Source organism: Nicotiana tabacum, chromosome 13, assembly GCF_000715075.1.
Source record: "Nicotiana tabacum cultivar K326 chromosome 13, ASM71507v2, whole genome shotgun sequence".
NCBI lineage: Eukaryota > Viridiplantae > Streptophyta > Magnoliopsida > Solanales > Solanaceae > Nicotiana > Nicotiana tabacum.
In genome coordinates, this window is record NC_134092.1 from 27,254,199 (window position 1) to 27,273,713 (window position 19,515).

General features: G+C 35.9%; 1 protein-coding gene, 1 long non-coding RNA gene and 1 pseudogene across 6 annotated transcripts; 1 reads left to right on the forward strand and 2 right to left on the reverse strand.

Annotated features, from left to right (window-relative positions):
• Window positions 1-742: 742 nt before the first annotated feature.
• Window positions 743-3,893, reverse strand: LOC107762069 (uncharacterized). Of its 2 annotated transcripts, XR_012697968.1 has the most exons (4): window positions 3,752-3,893; window positions 1,621-2,192; window positions 1,352-1,540; window positions 743-1,253 (listed from the first exon to the last, which is right to left on the reverse strand). It is a non-coding gene; the product is annotated as an uncharacterized LOC107762069 (long non-coding RNA). The 2 variants fall into 2 exon arrangements; XR_012697967.1 differs by having other exon boundaries at window positions 743-1,540.
• On the forward strand, window positions 3,868-8,281 carry LOC107762077 (uncharacterized). Of its 4 annotated transcripts, none has more exons than XM_016580414.2 (4): window positions 3,868-4,001; window positions 5,219-5,362; window positions 5,472-5,562; window positions 7,871-8,281. In XM_016580414.2, exons 2-4 carry the CDS (start codon window positions 5,249-5,251, stop codon window positions 7,999-8,001), a joined length of 336 nt encoding a protein of 111 aa, XP_016435900.1. In that variant the 5' UTR covers window positions 3,868-4,001; window positions 5,219-5,248; the 3' UTR covers window positions 8,002-8,281. The 4 variants fall into 4 exon arrangements, with proteins under 4 accessions (XP_016435900.1, XP_016435886.1, XP_016435892.1 ...); XM_016580400.2 differs by having other exon boundaries at window positions 3,960-4,102; XM_016580406.2 differs by lacking the exon at window positions 3,868-4,001 and adding an exon at window positions 4,130-4,248.
• LOC142168615 (U6 spliceosomal RNA) lies at window positions 8,032-8,140 on the reverse strand (annotated as a pseudogene).
• Window positions 8,282-19,515: the final 11,234 nt, after the last annotated feature.

Consider the following 19,515-nt stretch of genomic DNA (forward strand, 5'->3'; position numbering starts at 1 on the left):
TTATTTGAAAGAATTATATTCGAAAGATATTTATTTGAAAGAATTATATTCGAAAGTTATTTATTTGAAAGAATTATATTTGAAAGATATTTATTTGAAGAAAGTATATTCGAAATATATTTATTGGAAAGAATTATATTCTAAAGATTTTTATTTGAAAAACTTATAGGTGAAAGATGTATATTTTGAAGAACTTGATTATTGGTTGTACTTGTGTTCATTACCTGTTTGAGTAATATTTATGGAGTCTTTGTTGCCTTGCTATTTATATCACTAGTTGATTATTGTTGCTATCACTGCTATTTATTTTTTTATTATTTTGTATACTATATTTCACAGGTTATTAGACTAGTGAGTGTTTTGACTGTACCTCGTCACTACTCCACCGAGGTTAGTCTTGATACTTACTGGGTACCGACTGTGGTGTACTCATACTACACTTCTGCACCTTGGAGTCTTTCTATTTTATTGTACTGTTTATTATTAATCAAACAGTATTGAGTATTCGATCCTTGAGATCATTTCATATATTCAGTTAGAGTTCATGACTCAGTACTACCAGTTTCGGGAGATTGTTTGTAATTATTTCAGCTGTTGGTTTCGATTATCTTTTTTTTTTTTAATATCGTTTAAAAATTTTTTTTAGCTTGAATTGTAATTATAATCGGCTTACTTAGTCTTAGAGACAAAGTGCCATCACGACGCCTGTGGTGGGATTTTGGATCATGACACTAGGCACATCTGGTGAATACGGTGTAAGCCCACAACCTACATACAATGTAACATATTAATTAAAGAAATTAAGTAAATCACATATAATATGTAAGTAGATCAAATAACGTCCTAGTGCCTCGTGCCTCCCGACATATGGAACATATCAGTGACTCTGCCGATGATCAGGATTATCAATCTGAGTGCGAGTAACACGATGATACCAAGCCATGTGCTTGTCATCGTCAACATCGTCATGTGGATGGTCTGGCGGAAACATGAAAAGCCTCAGACCCCATCCCTCTATCCGAGCCTCGAGCCAAGCCAAGTACTCCTGTTCAACTTGACTACGATCATCCCGCCCGTAATGAGTGGCTTGCCAACTGGGATGAGCAGGTATATGTTGTGGTCGGCCAAACTATCGTAAGACTTGCCCCGTCGGATGATGCTCTACTATATCGAGGCAGATTAGTGGGACCTCAGAAAATCACACAGCTCGACCTCGTGAGCAGTACTCTGGCAAGCTGGCAATGATCTCGTTGCTATATGGCCTCCATACGAAATTTTGAGTAAACGCAAGATAAGTAAGTAAACACAAGACAAATAAAATATTAACAAATGTACTAAGTCGGATATTTACGTGATCACCATCCAGGAGATCCAATATATCCCTATAGAGCGGGAGGTGATGTCGAGCCTCAACGTCGCGGGCACAACCTCTCCTATCGACCCACCTCCTCGCATGGGGTAGTAGCGGTGGTGGTAGTGCATCCAGATCTACTGGTCGAGGAGGGGGTTGCATCTGCAAGTATCTCTCTCAAGCCCAAACCTAATATTCATTGTGGACGTAAAACTTAGTATTTTTAATACATATATGATATTCATAAAACGAATTGACAATGTTATTACCTGTTGAAGCGGAAGGAATCCAGCAACGTCCCTCACGCTGCCCATCGACACCCTGCATAGCTGCCTATACAGGTACGCTAGAACGGCACCGCCCCAACTGTACAACGGTAAGTCGTCTAGCTGCTCCAGATGTGCCAGGAAATGTAAGTTCACGAGGTTTCCCGATGTGTTCGGGAAAAGAATCCCACCAAATATCATCAATAACAATAGCCTAGACTGCTGCTCAATACCCTTATCCGGGGTCTGATTCGTGATGTGCTCATGTAGCGCCTCCAGATGTTGCCTAACAGGCAATAACTGTAACCGACTAATCCCACTAATAGCAGTCTCCTCAGCCGGACGAAATTCGGTAAGCCTCTCCAGCAGCTGTAGATACTCGGGCCTCCTAAACTCCCTAATCACAGGCGGGGAATGGACTGCAAGACCGTCAACTAGCAATCCAAACATAACCTCCACATCTTGTAGCGTGATGGTGGCCTCGCCAATAGGCAAATGAAATGTGTGTGTCTCTGGCCTCCAGCGATCGATCAAAGCGGTGATTTACGGCTAGTTGAACTGTAACCGACCGATCTCTACAACTCGATAAAAACCAGTCCGAGTCAGGAACTCGATAATACGATGATGTAGTGGGTGCTTCTTGATAAGCTCCCAAAAATTGTCAATGCATCATGGGTGGAAATTCTGACTAAGTAAATCTCCATCCCATATACGCGAAGACCTATGGCCCGCCTGTAGCGTAAGTAGCTCACGTGAAATGGGTCCAGGATGAACAGTCGGTCAATCCATGACGATGTTTGTACATTGAATAATATTAATTAAACGTATTAAGTTATCTTATTCTTTTCATAATGAAAAGATTTATTTATTACTGTTGTTTGAGATTATAAGGAGTGTTAATTTAAGCGTATGGAGTATTATTTATCCTTTATTTAATTTATAATGATTTATACGTTAGTTTTTTAAATTTGACGTCAAAAATTCGAGAGAGTAACTTTTGTACTCACAACTATCCAAATATTTATTCGTCAGTCAAACAAATATAAAATATTTTATTTGTTTAACTTATTGTGATATCTTGAAATATTTTATTAATTAATTTGATATAAAATATTATTTATCCTTTATTTAATTCATAATGGTATATAAGTTAGTTTATAGATTTTACAAAAAAAAAAAAGTCGGCAGAGTCTCCTTTATACTGACAACTATTCAAATTTGTATTTATCATTTAAAGAATCCTAAAATATTTTATTTGTTTAACTTATCGGGATATCTTAAAATATTTTTATTAACTAATTTTATATGAAGTATTATATATCGTTTATTTAATTCATAATAGTTTATCCATTAGTGTTTCTGGATTTAACAGTAAAAATTCGGCAAAGTCTCCTTTATATTGACAACTACTCAAATTTTTATTCGTCAGTCAAAGAATCCTAAAATATTTTACTTGTTTAACTTATCAGAATATCTTGAAATTTTTTATTAATTAATTTGATACGAAGTATTATTTATTATTTATTTAATTCATAACGATTTATATGTTAGTTTTCTGGATTTCACGACAAAAAATAGGTATAGTCTCCTTTATACTGACAGCTATTCAATTTTTTATTCAACAGTCATAGAATCCTAAAATATGTTATTTGTTTAACTTATCGTATTTTGATTGATTAGCACATGATCATACTTTTAGTTCAACAATCGAAATACAACAAAGGGCTAAGTTTATGACGGCCAAACAATTATTGTTCAATATTTAACATACAATTGTTTAAATTCAATTACATAAATAAGTTCAATATTATTAATTAAACAATAAAATTCAGAAATTTCTCCAATTATAAAATATTCAACAAAATCAATAAATACCATAAATTCTAGCAAAATTTCAAAAATAGAAAAAATGAAAAATATCCCAAATTGCACAGAATTACAAATCACCTTCTATTTTTTTTTTTAACTAAAAAAAAACAGAAAAATAATCCTAAATTTTTAATTTCTGGAATTTAAAAAAATAGTGAAAAAAATCGAGTTCCACTAGAGATCCAAAATTACGTGGGCATTAATTAATATAAATGTAATACACATAATGCATACAATTTATACAAAAAAAGGTTCTGCCAAATACCTATATTTTGAAGTTTTTTTGAAAACTTTAAATGTGAATGTAGACCTCCTTTTCTTGCAATTCCACCTCGAGTCTTATTTTATGCCACAAATATACTTTGAAGTTTGTGTTTTTTGGGGAACGAAAATAGCCTTGTGGGTTCTATTGTCGAAAATTATTTAGAAAAGGTAGAAGGGACCGTTAGGCTGAGGAAGAAGAAGAGGGTATTTATAGAGGTATATGGCATAGCGCATGCGCTATAATAATTGAGGTATATGGCATAACGCATTAATTTAATTCGCTATATCTATCTTTTCCCCCTTTACCTGCAACCACTGTTCATTCTGACGCCATTGCATACCTACTTTTGAGGTAAGCTATCCCCTTTCTTTGCTTCTCTCTTCACGGTGCATAGTTTCAACTTTCAATCAGTTCACCAAATTGAGGAAACTTTTTGTTAGTTCTCTAAATCAAGAATTGATTTTTCTCCATATTTGTGGTCGTACTGCTAATATCACGTATATGATTAACTAACCCTGAATCTTTTTCTGTTTTCTCTTATTGTTTAACGCAAATTCCGAACCCCATATGCTGATTTTTTTGAAACTAAGGGATTTTTAGTTGTTAGGTACCAAATTGTTGGTAAAGAATTGATTTTTGTTCATATTAATGGCCACAGTGCTAAAATCACGTATGTGATGAGAAAAGCTGAGTCGTTTCTGTTTTCTTTTCTTGTTTAACCCGAATTTCAAAAGCCCATATGCTGAAATACAATGAACTTTGTGTACCATGTCTCTAAAAATTTAAACTTTTATATATTTCACTACTTCCTTTTTTGACAGATTTTAAAATTTAGAAGATTTTGTTGGCCTTGTGAATCAAGAACTGATTTTTTCCTTTTAGATAAGGTAGTCATAGGGCTGTATTCAGGGCGGGTGATGAACGAAGCTCAAAACTTATCTCTTTTCTTTAATCCTTACCTTTTCATCTCACTTTCCAAACTCCATGTGCTGATTTTTGAAAAAGAAACCAATGGATATAGAAGTAAACATGATCCGTGTAGAAATGTGTGACTGTCTCATGTTAAAAGCTTAAACAGTTAGAGATGTGACGCTTGTATTTGCTCAATCTTGTCATTTTATGTGATGGGATTTTACTGGAGGCAAAGTTTGGGATGTTAAGTTGACTTATGTATTATGTTAGTGATTGTAAAACTAACTGGTAATGATTGAAAATTTAGTTTGATGAAGAGAAGACACATCAAAGTTTAAAATGTTGAAAACACTGACTTCTTGAAAGTTGTGAAAGTTATATATAAAATGATTGGTTCAAATATTGTGGAACATCTCAATAAAAAGAGTATCACATAAATTAGAAAGAACGGAGTATTTATTTTAGTCTATCTTTGAACCCCTGCCTACTTTGATACCATGTCAATATGTGTACCGTCATCTAAACGGCAAGACACCTTTTGTTTATTTAAATTAGGTCTTTGCAACAAAAGAAAGCTAGCTGCAAATGGAATTTTGCCCAGACTGTTCAATGTTACTGCAATATGAGTTGCCTCATATGGAACGTCCAGCCAGATTCTTTTGCCCTTCGTGCCCTTTCGTTTGTAACATAGAGAGCCGGGTAAGATAACCAGAAAAATTTGTCATAATTGATACTACTTGATAGCTTTTAGTTCCTTTGATTATCCGTTCAGTTAGTTTACTTTTTTTTAATTACACCTTTTTTATAGCTTAAGCTGAAGAAAAAGCAACCTTTAGTAAAGAAACAAATGGATCCAGTGATTTCGACAGATGACATGGAGAATGCATCAACAGCCGAAGGTCTTAGTACTTTCTATACCTATAGCTTCTTGATATTTTCATGATTTGCTGCCACTGCTTTCGCTTTTATGTTTCTAAGACTTAGTTGTTCGATGAGTTAGTATTGTCCTCTGACTAATAGAATATGTCTTGACCAGCTTTTCCTCATCTAAAATTAATAACCAAATTATTGTTGATTATTTCTGAAAAACCTTCGGAGTACTAATAGTTAGAGAAGAAAGATGTGCATATATAATATGCATGGTTGATGATGTAAGTGACTTTTGATTTCTTATAGCTATTTTCTAAAACATGCCAAAAAGTGAATTTATGTTCTTATAAATTGTTGTCCAATGAGTTTAATGGGCTTTAGAACTATAACTGGCTCTTGACTGCTTATATTACAAGGATAAAGCAAAGCTTAAAGTATCAGTAAATATTGGCCCCCCTTCTAAGCACTTGTAATGGCTTGAATGTTCTGATAAGATTATATATTACTGGAGTAATAACTAATAACTATATTATCATTTGACAGCTGATATTTGTTGGTTGTGTGGTTAAATATCTGTGAAGCACACTTTTGATTCTTGCAATCCCATTCTTTTTCTATCAATTTGTGGTTTAGCTGATTGGTCAAAAAAATTTCTTCATCTTCTATTAACTCTGTCATGTTGTCAATTTGCTGTCCATAATTCTAGAAGACTTTGAATATAAATGATGTTGTTTTGGATTTTTGGTTCCAGGTTGTTGAGTCAAATAAATTGATTAGATTCAATTGCTTGCCTCATTGGCCATATATTTGATGCTTTCTTTTACAGAGATTTATTCTCTCAATTAGTTTGTAGTTGATTCTTACGTATGTGTGTACATATACATCGATTGAGGTAAGTTTGATAAAATCACTTTGACAGTTTAAAATTAAAGAATGTCAGTATGAAATTGTGATAGTAATACTTGGTTCTATGTAATATCATAAGGTTTTCTGGTTAAAGGAATCCACCTTAATGCTTGGGTTGACTCCTTTGTGTCCCTTTTTTGCCTTCCTCTATATACAGATGCAACTTTGGCAACACTATGGCGTTGCCTTTATTCTTTCAATATTTGTCATGCTGCATATTGTATAAGAATACAGATGGTGCGCCAAAGTTTATTTTCCAACATAAAGTTCACCCTTGAATGGAATAGCTGTCTACTTAGTGGTTATTTTATGTCATATTGGCAGACTACACACAACTTTTACAAGTTGCTAGGGGGCAGGGCTTATATCAGTCTTCTCATTTTAGCTCGATTTGCTAAGTCTTTAAGATAAAGTCATTGTGCTTGCAATACTAATTTTTGGACAATCTAATTCACACTTTTCTTGATAGGTTATAGCTTCAATTTCTTTTCTCCTTGGTTCATTTTTGTTGTTCTTCCCTATTTTGTCCCTTTCTGTATTTGTCGATGAAGATGTTGTATGAACAAGAGGGTTCACCTAATTAATGCTTTGATGAGTTGGTCTGAAGAAAAATGAAATATGTAATTTTATGAAAGGCCAGGTACTTGCGAGCCAATAGTATCAGATTTTTTATCTTGTCTTTAGTTCACATGAGGGGTACTAATTAACAGCTATGAGTTAGAAAATTTAAGATCCGAAAGTAGTGCTCTTTCTTTCCCATGTTGTTTGACTTAATTTCTGTTGAGTATTCTCCAGAGATCTCTTTGCTAAAATGGCAAATATTACCATCTTGACAAAGTCAAACTAATATTTAATAACACCCTCTATCCAAATTAACTATGATCCTTTGTCTAGGTTGTCTCAAAGTTGTGTTCACTTCCTGACTCTAATTGTTTCTTTATGGTTTTTGACACTTCTGTTATTCTACTATCAAAAGAGCAACATGCACCTATAAGAAAGTATAGAGTCTTCAAATTACAGAACATTCAAATTTTTTTCTTTTAATCTTTGAAGATCAACGCAAACCAAATAAAATGAGATATAAAGAGAACATTCTGAATTGGTAGTTTTGTATTTGTAATGTTCACGATCTTGTGCATGTAAAAGAAGATTCTTAGTGTTTTTTGTTTCTCAGAAAGAGAAGCTTCTTTTTTGTATATATGCGCGTGCGTGTGTGTGTGTGTTCAGTCTTTGTGTGATTCACTTTCTAATTGAACAAGTCCAAGAGATCTTTTGAATGGTAGTAGCAAGTGTTGTGATGCTTGAACTTTAGCACTACAGTTGTCTGAAAAACATGTGCTTTGCTATTTTTGTTTTAGACACCGCACAACAATGTAGGGCTGATATGAATTGTTTTCTCTTGTCTTTTGCTGTATTATTCGTTCTTGGCAGTGCCGTGTCCAGCGTGTGGTTACAGGGAAGCAGCATATTATCAAGTGCAAATAAGGTCAGCAGATGAGCCCATGACTACTTTCTACAAATGCAAGAATAAGATGTGTGGCAACAATTGGCGAGAAGACTAAAATAGTTTGGGAAAACTGTATCCTTCTATAGTTTGCTGGGATAATTTCTCGATTTGTGCGTATCATCCTTCGTGCAAGGGCCATGCTAATCTTCTCTGCACCATTCCAATTTTGTCGGATGTACTAAATTAGCTTGTATTGTAGATTACAGGAATTTTTGTTCTAACTTTAGTAATCTGGCTCTGATTCTCATTGTACTAAATTCAGTTTGAGACAGTCCAATGTGCTTGAGAAGAGGCTTTTAAAGTATCTACTATTCAATGCAGTTTAAATTGCAGTATGCACCAAGTTTCCACTCTGTAATGGATAGTAAAGTTGGCAGTGTCTTCAAAAATGCAAAAAACTACAAGGTCTATAGGGCTTCAAGCATAAGAGGACAGTGCATGCTTCTTCAAAGTGAAGTGCACAGTTCACTGGAATTACATAAATTGCCCCCGACTTGGAATTGTTCTACTTCTGCCTTGTGGTCATATTAATTGGTTCTTAAAGCATCTCAACTGAACGGGGGAGAGTTAGTTTGGGGATAAACTGCCTATTATTTGGGAAATTCTTGATACAAGAATTAATCAAAATAGCCGTAGCAATAGCTGATAGATGTATAATATATGCATACTACATACAAATCTGTATCTTTCTGTGACAGCATTTTTATATAATAGTCATTCATTATAAAAGTCAAGTTTTTCTCGGATTGATTTTGTAAGTTATATTTTACTTCTCTATAACAGTTTTTTTTATCTATAACACCAACAATCATATTTATAGCAAAATATTTTTTGTAAAATTACACCTCTATAACAGCCATGTAGAAGTTTCAAGATTTTACTAACAATAATTTTAAAAATCTGCATACAATCTTTTCCATCAAACAAAGTTTACATCTTGCAAAATACATAAGATTTTGAAGATCTGCACATGATATTCTTTAAGTGAAAACTTTCAGATACCCTTTTGCTAAAAGTTTGGATACAGATCTTCGTCAATTCACACGTTATATTGCTTGTAAGAGAATGAAATCTATGAAACAAGCGACAATTATAATGTTCTTCCATCAATCTTAAAAGAATTTATTAAACTGTGTGTCTTTGAATTTAAAGCTTTGTACGTTTAGTTATGAATTTATTAATAATATATTAGATTTCTTTAATATTTACTTAGAGAAATTTGAGATTTTTGAATAATTTTCTTATCTTTTACTTGTAACACTAAACAAGAAAAAAATTGATTTTTGGATTGTCTATTTAACAGCTAAAAATATTTAAATGTCAAGCGTTGTTATATGTGTATAATGTATAATCATTCACTATAAAAGCTAAAAAATATCGGAACAAATGATGATATTATGAAAAAGTTTGACTGTATATGTATATATATGTATAAATAGTGTATAGTCTATTTTTACCGACTAGAAAAAGTAAACCATATATCCGAGTGACTATTCGTATAAAGATCCCATATTTAATAATGGGTATTGGAGAATTAAGACCATTATAGAGATATCAAGCAAATTAGGCAATTAATTATGTCAATTTAAGCGCTAATACTTGTGGGTAAATTAGCCGGCGTGACTCTGGGCATTTTCCCTATCTTGAAGTGACATTTTTGTTAGTTAGGTTATTTGCATTCTTATCGCCATGTAGAGTTTTAGTTGTTACATATAAAAATTAAATATAATTTGATCGGCATTGGAATTGATATTTGGATTCAATAGTGAAGGTAGCAATCATGGTTGAACAACTTAAAAATCCTAACCAAATTCATGTTTCAAGGTGGTGACAATGACAATAAACAAGTCAGTCAATGGGGGCAGCCACTGTTTATGTGAAAATGTTTGTTATATCACCTATGTCACGACCCAAAGTTAGGGAGTTTGATCGGCATTTGACAGTATTATTAGAGCTGAACGAATTCTTATTCAAGTCTACATACCATATAAGAGACCAATATTTCGACACGCATACTATCATAATACTAGGAGATCCAAATTCAAACTACTTATGAGAAGTTATAATTAATTAAATCTTCCATTATTAGGGGAAAAGTGAACACTAACAAATTTTTTATTTTTTTTTATAGAAAACTCAATGTCATGTATAATGGAAATACTAGTCACAACCGTACATGGACAATGGAACAACTAAGAAGACATTTAATAAACTCGTGAATTCTCATTTCAGCTAATTAGGCACTCTGATGATTAATCTAAGCTTATTCTAATGTTGATGAGTCATTAACCAATAGAAAACTATCATTTGATTTCCTATAGATTACTTCTTTCCTTGTTTTCTTGTTTCTTTCTTTAAATTAATCCATCTTAGTTACTAGTCGTTTTCCGCTAATTGTGACACGTACATCAACAAAAGCACGATTAATTATTTGATTTCCCACTAAACTTCTTGGTAATGAGACAACAAATAAAAACGGAGAGGTAAAAAAATAATCATCATTCTTATCCTAAAGTTTGGCCATAACAATTATGGTTTTACCTTAGATACTTGATAAAAAACAACAAAAATTAGTACTCTTTTTTTTCATGACCTCAACTACATTGAAAAATAATCACCTGACCCATAAAGCTGTCATCTCAATCTATCTATCCATTGTATTCCGGTTTACAAAAATAACCTTATAATATTAAACATAATAATTCATAATAAAATGATATAACCGGATTCTAAATATTAGTCTTATTATCATATTAGTTTTAGGACATAATACTACACGTTAGGAATCCTACATGATTACCTTTAGGAATCCTTTTAGTATAATTACTTTCGGGTTGTCTAATTCATATAAAATTGAACAAGTAAATATTTTTAGTCATGTAATTCTATTACTTTCAGGATATACTTCTTAAAAATTCCTACTACTAATTTATTTCGAAAACGTATTATAATATCCTATTACTAATTTAATTTGAGAATGTATTATATTGTTCAAATTTATTTAGAAAAAGGAGAGCATGTATTATTATAAAAGCATAAATACAATATTAATATACCAAAATAGCCCTAAATTATTAAATAGAAGAACTCATGGGAAGATGACATAACTGCAATAACCTATTTTTTGAACTACAATACCTTATATGCTAAATTTTAATATTTAAGATTTTAAAATAAATAAAATTTAATCTATTAAATTCTTATCAAAAATATGTAGGAAGGTTTAATAAAATCAATTTCATAAGAATCCTCCATATTGGCAATACATTATCACTTCATAATGTCCAATACCAAGAAAATAAAAGTAATATTAAATGCACTGCATAAAGAGTTAAAATTGAGAAGAAAAAAATATCCCCACGATAATATATTTTTATGTTTTATTTCAACTATTTTTCTACTAAAATAATATTTTTTTAATTAATTTTTTTGTAATATTGAAAAATACTCAATTATTAAACAATAACTAAGAAAATATTTAAGAATATAAATGTGTGAGAAAGAGAAAATAATGGTTGGTAAGAGCCAATACCACTAATGATTCTACAAACATAAAGATCTAAAAGTGAAATGTCATATCAATCTTTTACTTTTTAAAAATAAAATTTATGGTGGATAAAATTATAATTAAGATTAAATATTCAAAACAAGAGATGAACTAATATTAAGATCTGAATCAATATAGAATAAATTATTTTTTTTGTTAAAACTAAATAATTAAATCTTTTAATTAATTATTTAGCAAGAGAATCCAATTCAATTATCTTTTAAATTAATCATATGAGTAAAATTCTTATTCAAGTTAAAAAAAATCTTAGGTTACATAAATGTATTCCATAAAAAGAGCGTTAGAACACAAAGTAAAAGGGTTAGTATATTATTAAGAATCAAAATGTCATACAAATGTCTGAGGAAGCACAATCAAACCCAAATCCTAAACAAGAATAAGCTTTCAAAACTATATTATAACGAGTCGACTCTGCTATAACGGGATTAATCTTTGTAGATGCCTTCGGCGAATCAAAATAATATTTTTATGTCATGCATTACTTGTAAATATCATATCAAGAGGCATGACACTGTTAGCAATAATAGCAAGTGGTATACCAACAACGATTTTATTGTGAGGCCACCTACTTTAGATTTGATATACCTCTTCAAACAACTTAAATAATCATCAGTCCATCACAAATATATCAAAACAGAGTAATAGTGCTAAATTTATAAGGAAAACAAAATTGATAATATGGGATGAAGCACTTATGTAACGACCCGGCCAGTCATTTTAAAAGATGTAGTCTCGTTTCCTATTTACTGCTCATTCCGTGCTTTAAAACTGTTATGTAACTTGTCGGGGTAGTCGGTTCGGGTCCGAAAAGATTTTAGAATGAATTGGAACGCTTAGTTCCAAAGTTTAAAACTTAAGTTGAAAAGGTTGGCTAGATGTCGACCTATGTGCAATCGATGCCGGAATAGAATTTTGATAATTCCAACAGCTCCGTATGGTGATTTTGGACTTAGGAGCATCATCGAAATTTTATTTGGAAGTCCGTAGTTAAATTTGGCTTGAAATGGCTAAAATAGGAATTTAAATTTGAAAGTTTGAGCGAAAAGTTGACTTTTTGATATCGGGGTCAGAATCCAGTTCCGAAAATTTTCATAGCTCTGTTATATCATTTATGACTTATGTTCAAAATTTGAGGTCAATCGGACTTGATTTGATAGGTTTCGGGATCGAATGTAAAAGTTGGAAATTCTTAAGTTTCATTAAGCTTGAATTGAGGTATGATTTGTGATTTTAACGTTATTTGATGTGATTTGAGGATTCGACTAAGTCCGTATGATATTTTAGGACTTGTTGGTGTATTTGGTTGAGGACCCGAGGGCCTCGGGTGAGTTTCGGAAGGTTAACGGATCATTTTTCGGACTTGGGAACAACTGAAGGATTTCTGGTGTCCAGCTCTGGTTTCCTTCTTCGCGTTCGCGAGAGAGGTCTCGCGTTCGCGAAGGGAACTGGGGCAGGCGAGAAATTTCTCTTCGCGTTCGCGAAGAAGGGACCGCATTCGCGAAGGGGTGATGGCAGTGTTCATCGCGAACGCGTGACGGAGTTCGCGTTCGCGTAGAAGGGCGAGACCAGGCCGGGGTATTGGGCATTAAAGCTTCGCGTTCACGAAGGAGGAATCGCGTTTGCGAAAGCCAAGTTTGGTAAGTCATCACGTCCGCGAGAGTACCCTCGCGTTCGCGAAGAGGAAAGTTGGGCAGCACATTTTTGTGCTTCGCGAACGCGACGCAAGGGCCGCGTTCGCGAAGAAGAAACCACTGGATAGAATGTTTAAGTTCTGAAAATGGGACTCTATTTTTGACGGATTGGAGCTCGGAAAGAGGCAATTTTTGAGAGATTTTTAGAAAAAACATCGGTGTAAGTGTTCTTAACTCAATTTTGGTTAGATTACCCGAATCCATCACTGTTTTTAACATTTAATTGGTGATTTAAGTTGGAAAAATTTGAAAACCCTCTTGGATAGAATTAAGGATTTGAGGGTCGAATTGTTATCGGAATTTAGTCATTTTGGTATGGTTAGACTCGTGGTTGAATGGACGTTCATATTTCGTAACTTTCGCCGGATTCCGAGACGTGGTCCCCACGGACAATTTTTGAGTTAATTTCAGATTTTTATTGAAAAATGTAGTATTTTCTTATGGAATTGATTCTATAATTTTTGTTGACTGTATCGAATTAACTATGACTAGATTCGAGTCGATCGGAGTTGGAAAATCGAGGAAAAATCATACTACTTAATTAAATTAGAGCAAGCCGAGGTAAGTGACTTGTCTAACCTTGTGTGGGGGAAATTTCCCCTAGGATTGGTATTGATGTGATAATTATAATATGATGAAGTCATGTACACGAGGTGACAACTGTGTACACGGGCTAAATGTGAAAGATTAATTTTTTTTAAATTGTGTAGATCACTGTTGCATATTAATTAAATTATTTTATCTTGTTATATTTTTCATCATTGATTTGATTTATATACCTTAAATTTGCTTAACCTTCTCCTGCTAATTGTTTTTACCCGTTTAGCTGAAACTTATTTATTCTGTGCATTATTTGAAGGTGAAATTTTTTTAATTTAAATATTATTAATATGAAGTATTTGATATTTTAAAATTGGAACTGAGGCAAAGTTTTAAAAAAAAATTTAATATTATTTTTGCTGAGTTATTTATTCCCGAATATTTAGTGAGATTTTGTACTCATTGTGATTGAGCCGTGAGCTCCCTGTTATGAAAAATATTGTTGATGTTGTTTATTTTGGCAAATTAAATTATTTGGGCACTTGAGGTGCAAATTGTGATATTGATACGCAAGCGGTGGTATAAGGTCTGGGTGTTAAAACGCATGTGGTAAGATAAGGGTGGCTTGATACGCGTGGCTAGTAGGGGAACTACTAGAAGTCATGCAGTGTGATAAGGGTGACTAAAACGCGGGATGCTATTTCGAAAAAAAAAATATTTTTCTTTAAAAGTTAAATGTGAAGGCTCCTGCGGTGATATAAGGAAATGAGATATTGTGAATTTATTTATGATTTGGGACTACGAGGCGGTATCTCGGGAGTGCCCTTGTTGATATTTATTTATGGCTGCAGTTGCTTTTGATTATTGTCGTGATTTTCCTAAAATTGTAAATTGTTGTTTTCTTTTCACGAGGTATTATTTGCCCTTATTCTGTGAAATTTAATGGTGACATATTACTTACTTAATTCATTTTCATTGTCATTTTATCGTTATTATATTGGTAAACATTTCACCTTGTCTTTTATTATTCCAGTAGGGCCTAACCTGACCTCGTCACTACTCTACCGAGGTTAGGCTTGGCACTTACTGGGTACCATTTTGGTATACTCATATTACGCTTCTGCACATCTTTTTTTACAGATCCAGGTATATCTTACTAGCCCAGACATCAGTGAGCTACCTGTGTACGGATACTTCGAGGTATATCTGCCAGTCCCCTTCTATCATTATTATGTTGCTTCCTTATTTTTCTTTGGACCCTGATATATAGATACATTGAGGATAAATTATTAGAAGCCTGTGACTTATTTCTACTGGATTTTGGGAGTTATAATTATGTGAGTTTGCAAATTTATTTATTTCATATTTTTATTGTTATTCCGCATTCATAGGCTTACCTAGTTTTAGAGACTAGGTGCCATCACGACATCCACGGAGGGAAATTTGGGGTCGTGACAAGTTGGTATCAGAGCTCTAGGTTCATAGGTGTTATGAGTCACAAGCAGGTTTAGTAGAGACTTGTGGATCGGTACGGAGACGTCTGTATTTATCTTCGGGAGGCTATGGAACTATTAGGAAAATATTCACTTCTTTGATTCCTTATCGTGCGCAATTATTGACTTCAAAGTTCTAAACCATTATTTTATACTCTCTCATAGATGGTGAGAACACGCACAACTGGATCCGATGATCAGACACCCGTGCCCCCTGTTGGAGCCGCAAGAGGCCGGGGTCGGGGCAGAGGCCGTGCCAGAGGCCGAGAAAGACCAGTGGTGCATCCAGAGCACCAGCACGAGCTGCTGCAGCATAGCCATCAGTAGCTCCAGTTGGAGAGCAGGCACTTCAGGAGACTCTTGCCCAGTTTTTTAGCATGTTTGACACTCTATATCAGGAATGATTAATTTCACTTGCTCCTGCCACATCTTAGGCCGGAGGAGGAGCACAGACTCCCGCCGCCCGTACTACAGAGCCACGAGCCCAAGTTGACCATGCCCCAGAGGTTATACCAGTGCAGCCAGTTGTCCCAGTTCGGCCTGAGGTTAGGACAACAATTTTAGAGGGGGAGCAGCTCAGGCTCGAGAGGTACAAGAAGTACCACCCTCCCACTTTCAACGGTTTAGCTTCAGAGGATGCTCAGGGTTTTCTGGAGGAATGTCACCGTATCCTTCGTACTATGGGTATTATGGATTCCAGTGGGGTTTCTTTCACGGCATTCTTGTTTAGAGGAGCAGCCTACCAGTGGTGGCGGGCATATGAGTTGGACAGTCCGACTGAGGCAGCTTCACTCACTTGGACTCAATTTTCAGTTATGTTCTTAAAGGAGTATGCTCCTCAGAGTCTTAGAGATGCAAGGTGCGTAGAGTTTGAGAAGTTGCGCCAGGGTTCTATGACCGTGTCAGAATATGCGATCTGATTCAGTGATTTGGCTAGGCATGCACCAGCCTTAGTTGCTACTGTTCGAGAGCGGGTTCGCAGATTTATTGAGGGTCTCCACCCTAGTATCAGATTCAGTATGGCCCGAGAGCTAGATATGGACATCACATACCAACAAGTGGTGTCAATTACTAGGAGATTAGAAGGTATACGGACTCGGGAGAGGGAAGAGAGGGAAGCTAAGAGACCCCGAGATTCTGGCACATATAATAATTCTCGTGCCCCAGCTGCAGCCCGTCATGGTAGAGGTTATGTGAGCCGTCCTATTCACTCAGCACTTCCAACTTCCAGTGGTATTTCGGCTACTCCCAAACCTCAGGTTCCATATTATGCACCGCCAGTGTCTGTTGTACCTCCTGTATAGGGTGCCTTCAACGGGCAGTCTAGTCAATCAGGCCCGAACCAGTCCCGGCAGCCACGTCCTCCGAGGGCATGTTTTGAGTGTGGTGACACTTGTCATATAATGAGGGATTACCCCAGATTTAGGAGGGGTGCACCTCCACAGATTTCTCAGGCCCCACCCATTCCACAGGGCCCTCAGACTTCCCAAGCTATGATTACTGCACCAGTTGCCGCTCCACCTGTACAGCCAGCCAGAGGTAGAGGTCGGACAGGTAGAGGACGCCCTAGAGGGGGAGGCCTGGCCAGATATTATGCCCTTCCTGCTAGGACAGAGGCCGTTGCATTCGATTATGTTATCACAAGTATTATTCCAGTCTGTCATAGAGATGCATTAGTCTTATTTGATCTAGGTTCCACTTATTCTTATGTGTCATCTTATTTTGCCCCGTATTTGGGCATATCCTGTGATTCCTTGAGTTCTTTTGTTTATGTATCTACACCCGTGGGTGAAACTATTATTGTGGACCGTGTGTATCGGTCGTGTTTAATTGTTATCAGTGATTTTGAGACCAGAGCTGATTTATTATTGCTCAGTATGGTGGATTTCGATATTATTTTGGGCATGGACTGGTTGTCACCCTATCATGCTATTCTTGATTGTTACGCCAAGATGGTGACGTTGGCTATGCCAGGTTTACTACGGCTAGAGTGGAGAGGTACCTCGGATCATGTTCCTAGCAGGGTTGTTTCATTTCTTAAAGCTCAACGAATGGTTGAGAAGGGGTGTGATGCGTATCTGGCCTATATGAGAGATGTTAGTATTGATACTCCTACTGTGGAGTCAGTTCCTGTAGTAAGGGATTTTCCTGATGTATTTCCAGTGGATCTTCCGTGTATGCCACCCGACATGGATATTGACTTTGGCATTGATTTGTTATCGGGCACTCAGCCCATTTCTATTCTACCATATCGTATGGCCCCAACAGAGTTGAAAGAATTAAAAGAACAGTTACAGGAGTTACTTGATAAGGGCTTCATTCGGCCCAGTGTATCGCCTTGGGGTGCTCCTGTCTTATTTGTGAAGAAGAAGGATGGTTTAATGCGGATGTGTATTGATTACCGCCATCTGAACAAGGTTACAGTGAAGAACAGGTATCCATTGCCATGTATTGATGACCTATTTGATTAGCTTCAGGGTGCCAGAGTGTTCTCCAAGATCGACTTACGTTCAGGCTATCATCAGTTGAAGATTCGGGAGCCAGATATCCCGAAGACTGCTTTCAGGACTCGATACGGTCATTACGAGTTCCTTGTAATGTCATTTGGGCTAACCAATGCCCCATCAGCATTTATGCACTTAATGAATAGTGTATTTCATCCCTATCTTGACTCCTTCATCATTGTATTTATTAACGACATTCTGGTGCATTCCTGGAGTCAGGAGGATCATGAGCAGCACTTGAAAACTGTGCTTCACACTTTGAGAGAAAAGAAGTTATATGCAAAATTTTCAAAGTGTGAATTCTGGCTTGATTTAGTGGGATTTTTGGGTCATATAGTTTCGTGCGAGGGGATCACGGTAGATTCGAAGAAGATTGAGGCAGTGCAGAGTTGGTCCATACCGTCCTCAGCTATGGAGATCCGGAGTTTCCTTGGTTTGGCATGGTATTATTACCGATTTGTAGAGGGTTTCTCTTCTATTGCTACACCTATGACCAAATTGACCCAGAAGGGTGCTCCGTTAAGGTGGACCGAGGAATGTGAGGAGAGCTTCCAAAAGCTCAAGACAACTTTGACTACAGCCCCAGTGTTGGTATTACCTACAGGTTCAGGGTCTTATACTGTATATTGTGATGTGTTTAGTCTCGGCGCAGTGTTAATGCAAGACGGTAGGGTGATTGCCTATGCGTCCAGACTGTTAAAGGTACATGAGAAGAATTATCCGGTCCATGACCTTGAGTTAGCAGTTATTTTTCATGCCATGAAGATTTGGCGGCATTATTTGTATGGTGTCTATTGTGAGGTCTACACCGATCACCGGAATCTACAACATCTGTTTAAATAGAAGAATCTTAATTTACGACAGCAGAGATGTTTGGAGTTGCTTAAGGATTATGATATCACCATTCTCTATCATCCCGGAAAGGCCAATGTAATGGTCGATGCCTTGAGTCATAAGGCGGAAAGTTTTGGCAGCTTAGCATATTTACCGGTAGCAGAGAGGCCTTTAGCCTTGGATGTTCAGGCTTTGGCCAACCAATTTATTAGATTGGATGTTTCTGAGCCAAGCCGAGTTTTGGCTTGTGTGGTTTCTCAGTCTTCTCTTTATGATCGTATCAGGGAGCGTCAGTATGATGACCCCTATCTGCTTGTCCTTAAGGATACAGTTTAGCACGGTGATGCCAAGGAAGTCATTATTGGAGATGACGGTGTATTACAGATGCAGGGCAGGCTATGTGTACCCAATGTAGATGGCTTGCGCGAGTTGATTCTCCAAGAGGCTCATAGTTCGCGGTACTCCATTCATCCGGGTGCTGCAAAGATGTATCAGGACTTGAGACAGCACTACTGGTGGAGGAGGATGAAGAAAGACATAGTGGAATATGTAGCTCGGTGTCTAAATTGCCAGCAGGTAAAGTATGATTATCAACGATCGGGTGGATTGCTTTAGAAGTTAGAGATTCCAGAATGGAAATGGGAGCGGATCACTATGGACTTCGTTGTTGGGCTCCCACGGACTCAGAGAAAGTTCGATGCAGTTTGGGTGATTGTGGATAGATTGACCAAGTCAGCTCATTTCATTCCTGTGGTTACTACTTACTCTTCGGAGCAGCTGGCTGTCTATATTTGCGAGATTGTCAGATTTCATGGCGTATTGGTATCCATCATCTCTGACTGGGGTACGCAATTTACATCACGGTTTTGGAGGGCTGTACAGCAGGAGTTAGGTACTCGGGTTGAGTTGAGCACAGCATTTCACCCTCAGACGGATGGA